Below are 8,520 nucleotides of genomic sequence, written 5' to 3'. Positions count from 1 at the left end.
ATAACCTCTAGAAATATTTCTTTTAAGGGTTATTTACTTGATTTTTAGTTGGACAAAAGCATCTTTGGGGGCACAAATTATATTCTCATAAACAGAGTTAAAATAAATTTTATTGAAGGTTTGGAACTGGACACACAAGTGACTTTTTCTGCCCCCATGGACCCTGAGATCAGCCAAGGGAGACCTGTAGAAATGGCGGTGGTTCCACTATCCCCAAAGGGGGAGAGGTTGGGGGGAGGGAGGAAGGAAGGGAGGTCCGGGAAGGATATTGGGAGAGGATCTTCCGAACAGAAGCCACAGTGAAACTGAGAAGTTCAAGCAAGCCTGAAGCACTTATGGGGGCTTCTCTTCCACCCACTGCACATGGCCCTCCTGCCCCTCTTGGAGAAGGGTCCCAGAGTCCTTGAACACCAGTTTCTTTGACACAGCCAAGTCCTTAAGTCTCAAGCAGCTTTCTTAGATGTAGTTTCTGGGGGTGGTCATTAGGCCATATGGTTTGGGAGGCCTTTTTCTTCTGCTTAATGGGAGGTGGCATGTGGCATCAACCAATGAGGCAAGATATATCTGCTAGGAAGTCAGACCTCTGGGTTTGCTGGGCCAGGACAATTCTGCTGTTCTAATTACCCATTTGTGGGGTCCCAAAGTCTGACAAGCCTAAGGAAGGGACAGCAGAAATCCTGGAAGGTATGACTTTTCCAAAATGCCCATTCCCAAGGCCACAGACCTTTCAGGAAACTTGAGTGTTTCCAGTGTTACACACCCCTATACCTCAAAAGCAGCCCTGAATGAGCTTCCAGGGATGCATACCTCCTCTTCTTCATTAACTTTTGCAGCAAGTCTCAAGGAAGTAATTGTAACACAATGGAGTAAACACTTTTTTATCTGCAGTATGGAAGAAACACATATGAGCAGAATATGAATGCCAGAAACTAACTGTAAAGCGTCTGTGGGTTTTTTCTTATTTAAGAAATTAAGTTTTGCCTTTTTAACTTTTTTTAAAAGACTGATTGTATTTATCCACAAGGAAGTTACCCCCATTTTTAGATGTGACCCGTAAAAACCTCCTGGTTTCAGAACCTCAGATGACTAGTCAATAGTCCTTTGTTAGAGGACTGACTGGAGGTGGGAAATATGGCACCATCTCAGGGAACACACAGTCCCATCCTGACCTCAGGCTGCATTGTACTGGTCCAGACAAGCACACCCCACCTCATCACAAAGGGAGTCCTTTCCCAGCTAGGTCCTCTCATGCTCCCCAAGTCGACCCCTGACGGCCACACAACACAGAGCCAGACAGGCACGATGGTAAGATGTTCCAATTCCAGTTCTACCACTTAGAGCCATTTACTGAATTGATGAGGCTCAGTTTGAGCACCTGGGATGGCTCACCTCTTAGGCAGCAATGGGAAATAGAGGTCAGTTTGCACCCCCAACATCTGTCACCATCCCTCATAGACTTCCCTACCTTTACTGAAACTATGAGGCGTCTGAAGATAGTGAGAGCCAGGTTAAAAGTGGTCTGGGAGAAGTCAAAGATGTTCTCAACCCTCAGGAGCCCCAACACGACTTCCTGGAAAGCTTCGCAAATCTCCACCTGCTGGAAGGAGGAGGTGGGGCAGAGGAGGGAAGGTCGCTGGTGGCCAGTCTCGGTCCATCAGTGGCTGGACGGTCTGCTTAAGGTGACCAGAGGGGCTGTAAGAAGCCTCTTCACCTTAAATCGCTGTCGGATAAAGGGCCTCTCTTACCCAGCGCCTCCCCCATTCAGACCCTCTCCTTCCTGTGCCCGTTTTTTGGTCTTCAGCAGAGTTCCCCAACTCAAACAAGCCCTCCTCCAAAACACCTACTAGAGAAGCACCGTCTCAGTGAGAAGCTGGCGAATCTCGACTCTTGCCTTGTGCGGGGGACGCACCTGGGGAAGGTGCGTGCTCCAGGGTGCGGCTCACCTGATCGCGGGTGCAGGTGGAACCCGGCCGCGTCCCGTGCGCGCGTGAGGAAGAGGATGAACGTGCTCTCGGGAGGGGCCCCCGCGGGAACCGGTACCTGGAGTCGGCCCCCCAGCCACAGGCGCGCCTCGCGGCCCTGGGCCTGGGTCAGGTGGGCATCCAGCTGGAGCTCGTCCAGGACGCCTCCCCAGTCGCTCGGCACCAGCCCGGGCCGGCTGGGAACTGGGGGCGGCGGGGGCGGTGGCCCCAGAGCGGCGCCGGGGGCGGGGCGCGCAGCTGGCCGAGGCCGCATTGCCCCCCGCGTGGGTCTGGTCCACGACGGCTCCGGGAGACTGACCGCTCCGCGCAGGCAAGCCTCCGGGAAACTTCTCCGGATCGCCGCGGGGAGAGAGACGTTCCACGGAGGCGGCGGGAGAAGACAGCGAAGGACTGTTTCGCCCAGACTTTCGTCCGGACTCTCACCTGGACGCCGGATGGATCTTATCTCCGAGGCGGACGTCTCCGGCGCGGGCCGCCCGCCGGAAGCCATGGCAACGCCAGATCCCGGGTCTGGGTCCCGGCTTAGCCCGGCTTTTTCTAACCCAGCGCCCGGGACTTGCAGCTGGGGATGCCACGGGACCAGGCGGGGCGGGGCGGGGCGGGCTCTTACTCCACCCCCACGTCCCTCCACTGGGCGCCTCTTTCGCCACCCAAAGCCCGCGCCCCAGGCGCAGAGTCCCGAGCGGAGTCCCTAGCCCGGGATGAAGCAGCTGGTGACCACGCCACCCTGGAGAAGGTAATTTATTGAAGTCCCGCAATGCGTTAGGCGCTGGGACATAACAGTGAATACAATAGACGTGGAACTTATATTCTAGTGAGGAAAGAGACAATAAACAGGAGTAGAATATATGGAAATCCCAGCAAATCCACTCCTAAGTAAATGTCCAACAGAAATGCATGTGTGTGCACCAAAAGACATGATGTTCACAGCAGCACTATTTGTAATAGCCCCAAACTGGATACAACCCAAATGTCCATCAACAGTTGAATGGGATAAACAAATTGTGGTATATTCACACAATGGGATACTACACCACATTGAAAAAGAATGAACTGCTATACCCGATAAGGAAGAATCTCACAAACAATATTGAGTGTAGGGAGACAGATACAAAGGATTCATACTGTATGATTCCATTTATACAAAGTATAAAGAAGGGAACTATAATGTTAGAGTCAAGGTAGTGGTTACCCTTGGGGGCATACTTCTATGTTGAAAACTACAGAACATCACGGAAAGAAATTAAAGAAGACAAATATAATACATGGAGAGACATTCCGTGTTTATGAATTGGAAGATTTAAATTGTTAAAATGGCAATACTTCCTGAATTGATCTATAAATTGAACATAATCCCTGTTAAGTTTCCAGCTGTCTTTTTTGCAGAAATTGGCAAGGTATTTCTATGAACATGCAAAGAATTCAAAATGGCCAAAACTATCTTGAAAAAGCAGAATAAGATGGAGGCTTCACAGTATCTGATTTTAAAACTTACTACAAGCCTATAGTAATCAAGACAGTATAGGGACTTCCCTGGTGGTCCAGTGGCTAAGTCTCCGGGCTCCCAATGCAAGGAGCCAGGGTTTGATCCCTGGTCAGGGAACTAGATCCCACATACCGCAACTAAGAGTTCACATGCTGCAACTAGGAGTTTGCATGCCGCAACTAAAAGATCCGGCATGCTGCAACTAAGATCCGGTGCAGCCAAATAAATAAATAGATAAAATAAAATTAAAAATAAAAAAATAAAATGCCCAATCCTTAAAAAAAAAAAAAAAGACAGTATAGTATTGGATAGACATATAGACCAATGGAATTGAATTGAGAGTCTGGAAAACAGCCCTCATATTTATGACCAATTGATATTTGACAAGGTTGCCACAATAATTCAGTGGGGGGAAAAACAGTCTTTTCAGCAAATGGTGATGGGACAGATGAATATTCACATGTGGAAAAATGAAGCTGGATCCCTATACCATATCATATACAAAAATAACTCAAAATAGATCATAGATCTAAATGTAAGAGCACACAGAACAGCATCCAGAAATTAAAAAGACAACACACATAATAGAAAGCATGTGTATATCATATATCTGAAAAGAGACTTGTATTTAGAATATATAAAGAATTCTTAACAACTTAATAATGAAAAGACAGATGAAAAGGGCAAAGAATTGACTAGACATTTCTCTGAAGAAGATATTCAAATGGTCAATAGCACATGAAGTGATGTCCAACATCATTAGTCATCAAGGAAGTACAAATAGAAACCACAATGAGATGCTATTTTATACCAGTAGGATGGCTGTGATAAGAAAGGTAAGACAGTAGCAAGTGTTGGTGAGGATGTGGAGAAATTATAAACCTCATACATTGCTGGTGGTACAGCCACTGTGGAAAACAACTTGGCAGTTCCTCAAAATGTTATTTAGAGTTACCAAATGATCCATCAATTCCACTTGTAGTATATACTCAAGGGAAATGAAACGTTCACACAAAAACTTGTAGCAGCATTATCCATAGTACCAAAAAGTGGAAACAACCCAAATGTCCGTCAATTGACAAATAGATAAAAATGTGGTATATCCATACAATGGAACATTATTTAGCCATAAAATGTAAAGGATTACTGATATGTGTTACAAAAGGGATGAAGCTTGAAAACATTATTCTAAGTGATAGACGTCATTTCACAGAAGGTCACATGTTATATAATTCCATTTATATGAAATGTCCAAAGTAGGCAAATCTATAGATACAGAAAGTAGATTGGTGGTTGCCTAGGGCCGGGATGTTGCAGGGGGGGAAGGAGGAATGATGGCTATGAGTGTAGTGTTTCTTTTTGGGGGGATGAAAATGTTTAAAATTGATTGTGGTTTTGGTTGCACAACTCTGTATATAGTAAAAATCATTGAATTGTACAATTTAAATTGGTGAATTGTATGATGTATGATTATATCTCAATAAAGCTGATATCATATTTACAGTATATCAGAGAGTGATGAGTACTATGAAGAAATATAAAGTAGGGAGGGGAGATAAGAAGACTGGGGCTGAAGGTTGGAATTTTAAATAGAAAGATCATTGGTAGGGTTCACTGAGAAGGTGATGTGTGAACAAAGATATTCTGAAGGAGGTGAGGGAGTCAAGCAGATATCTACAGGGGGAGCTTTCCAGGGCCTGGATTTGGATCTGGGCTTTGTCATTGCCTGTAGGTATGACCTTGAACAAGTTACTTAATGGCTCTATGCTTCAGTTTTTTAGATCTGTGAAATAGTTACTCCTGTTTTCTATTAAAATGACTAATAGTACCTATTTCAAAAGGTTATAATGTAAATTAAATTAATAATTTAAAAAGGAATTAAAGCACTTAAAACAGTATGCTGACACTAAGTATTTTTATTAGCTCCTGCTGCAAGCATAAAAGCCCTTGTATTCTAACAGGAAACCATGCCTGCAATGTCAGATGAATCAAGGAGGCCAGGTGGAGCTGGTGCAAGGGGGATAGCTTGCAATAATGAGTAAGAGAGAAGATTGCAGGAAACCGGGAGAGGGCCTGTCACTTTTATTCTGTGAGATGAGAAATCATTGGCAGGTTTTGAACGGAGAAAAGACAGTATCGGATTCATGTTTTAACACCAGCCCTCTGGCTCCTGTGTTGAAAGTAGACTAGGATGGCAAGGATGAACTGCAAGGAAACCAGTTCTGAGCTGTTTAGTAACACAGGTGAGAGATGGTGGTGGTAGAAGTGGTCGGATTCTGGTTCGATTCTGAAGATAGAGACAACTAGTTCTATAGAAAGATTGGGTATTGAGTATGAGAGAAAAAGACTGTGGTTTTGACCTCATAAATTGTCAGAATTCAGCTTACATTTATTGCGATTAGCCTTTTAAATTACTTATTTATTTATGTTTGACAGGGGTGATGTGGGTACTACCAGGGATGGGAAACGGGAATCAACGTTTCAATTTTGGACACGATAAACTTGAAATGTCTATTACACATCCAAGCAGAGTGGTGTTCAGAGACAGGTTCGGACAAGAAAGAGGATAGATCATTCTTTCTTTCACGAATATTTATTGAAAACTTACTCTGTGCCAGGTCGTATTCTAGGCTCTGGAGGTAATTGTGAGAATACCGACAAAGTCCCTCACGACCTCACCTAATGGTGAGACAGGTCATAAACAAGTTGGCAATCAAGCGCAATAATGTATGTAAAGTTTTTGGCTCTTCAGAGGGGACACAATGTACAATTGCTATCGTTGTTTTTAATGTTCGGAGTATTGCAAGTGCTAGAAGATGAGCGTTGCCGGTCTAGGATTGCCTCCTCCTCCCCCTCCCCCCCCCGCCCCCCCCCCCCCCCCCCCGGTGGTAGGCAGGTCTCCCAGCCCCAAATCAGGCCAGATTTCCAACACAGTGGAATGGCGGCATTGCGCAGGCGCAGCCTCAGTCTGGCGTCCTAGGAGACGGACTCGGAAAGTCTCGGCGCAGGCGCAATGCAAGAGACCGAAGACGCCTCGGGCAAGGGGATGGGGCGGGGCGAGCTCGGGGTGCGCCTGCGCACAGCGCGCTCTCGCCAGAGGAGCCGCAGTCTCGGGAGCGCCCAGGCAGTGTTTCGATAATCTCTGACCCGCCTCTCCTGCGAACCCGGCGTCATTGGACTGCACCCCGGGCGGGGACGTCCGCCGAGCACGGGAGGAAGCAACGATGCCGGTGAGTAGGGTCACTCAGCCGCTGGGGTTCCTCCTCATCCCTGCGGCCTGGCCGGGTGGCGCGGCCGTTACCATGGAGGCGCAGAGCAGGCGGGCGGCCGGGGTGGGGCGGGGCGGGGCAGGGCAGGGCAGGGCAGTGCCGGGCGGGCCAAGCGGTTGGGGAGCCAGGCGGGTGGGCCCTGGACTGGGGGGGGTCCAGCCGACCCGACCCTGGGAGGGGCCCGCGGCAGGCCTTGCGGTCTTCGTTGCTGCTGCATCCCGCAAGGCCTGGGCTGCTTGACATAAAGGCACTGTGCCAGAGGATGCGCTCTCGCTCCCAGCCCTGTCCGCTGGGTAGGGCCTCTAGGAGCAACCGCGGAGGGTCGGGTTTGGATGCCTCTCACCCCGTGGGGTCTCTACACCGAGGAGCCAAGCTCTGGAAGGCAGTAAAGCACGGGCTGTCTGCCTCTACCCCAGGCTGCTGACTCGAGCTGTCATTCCTCTTGTGGTGCTCTAGCTTACAGTGCAGAATGTAACCCGTAGGTGTCTTTGTGTGTGAGGGGAGTGAGTGGTGGGTGGCGGTATGTTTGTCTTGTAGGATTTCACAGACTGTTAACTTGCACTTAATAAGGGGCCGTCGTAAGTCCAATATAGGGTCATGGAGAACACTTGAGCTGTCGCCGGCTATTTACGTGAGGGGGGTGAGTGGTTTGGTGGTGGTATGTTTGTCTTGTAGGATTTCACAGATTGTTATTGTGCACCTAATAAGGAGGCGTCCTAAGTCCATTATAGGGTAATGGAGAACACTTGAGCAGTGGCTGGTTATTTACTGGTTGCGAGGCCTTGGATAATTATTTAATCTTTCTGGGCCCTTCGTTCCTACGTAATTAAGTTTTTCCTTCTGGGGTTATCAGGATGAGATAAGAATGCGCAGGAGACTTGAAGGACAGTGCTTGACTTTTAGCATTAAATGCTTAATATTTGTTACTTGTTGCTTTCTATTTATTTATCAATTCATTCAACAGTTATTGGGCACCAACCCCATGCTAGGCACTGGAGATACAATATTGAGGAAAACCAGCCAGGTTCTTGAACTTGAGAAGAGAGACGCTTGCCTTCTAGGGCGGAGGTGAAAACCATACATACATACAGGGACAAAGACACTTAACGTTAATGAATGAAGTGGATGGGTGGCATACAATAGATAGAAATAGATTCTGGTGAATTAAGTGTTGCCATGTAGGAATGCTGACCTACAGATGTCAGATCATCTGTTTTTTCCAGGAGAATCTAGAAATTGTTATTTTTGTGAAATTTCTCAATTTTTAATTTTTAGCAACTAATTCAAAAGATTTTAAAATAATATAAGCCAAGCAAAAGACATTTGTGGGCTGAATTCAGCCCCTTGACTGACTACCAGTTTGGAACTTCTGGGTTAAATAGAGACACAGACATTAATCAAATAAGGAGCCAAAAAAAAAAAAAAGTAAAATTGTAACCGATGGAGAAGGAGAGAGAAGGGTGCTATCAGGGCCTATACAAGGATTTGACCTAATCAGGGAAGTCTTCCCAGATGAAGGGGCTGTTGAGCTGAGGTCTAGCAGGGTAAGTGAAGAGGAGGGTGGGGGATGTTCTAGGCATAAGGAACAGCACCTGGGAAGGAGTGTGGTGAGAGGGATCATGGTGACAAGAAAAGGCCTGAAAGAAAGCCAGTGTGGCTGTGGCTAAGAAAGCCAAGCTTGTGAAATAAAACTGGAGAAGTAGACATGGGCCAGAATCAGATCTTACACACCACCTGAAGGATTTCGATCTTCATCCCAAGATCTGTGGGAAACCATTGAAGA

The 8,520-nt window shown here is 47.1% G+C and overlaps 1 protein-coding gene across 1 annotated transcript in view; it reads left to right on the top strand.

Annotated features, from left to right (window-relative positions):
• The first annotated feature begins 6,571 nt into the window (after positions 1–6,571).
• Positions 6,572–8,520, top strand: part of KIF3A (kinesin family member 3A) — a 71,120-nt gene continuing 69,171 nt past the window's right edge. Inside the window, exon 1 of the mRNA XM_061188154.1 lies at positions 6,572–6,698. Within this exon, the coding sequence (XP_061044137.1) occupies positions 6,693–6,698 (6 nt within the window). The 5' untranslated portion in view covers positions 6,572–6,692. The remainder of the gene's footprint in view (positions 6,699–8,520) is intronic.

This window comes from Eubalaena glacialis, chromosome 4 (assembly GCF_028564815.1).
Source record: "Eubalaena glacialis isolate mEubGla1 chromosome 4, mEubGla1.1.hap2.+ XY, whole genome shotgun sequence".
Classification (NCBI taxonomy): domain Eukaryota; kingdom Metazoa; phylum Chordata; class Mammalia; order Artiodactyla; family Balaenidae; genus Eubalaena; species Eubalaena glacialis.
The sequence above is the reverse complement of the archived record's forward strand: the minus strand, read 5'-3'. Positions and strand labels throughout refer to the sequence as shown.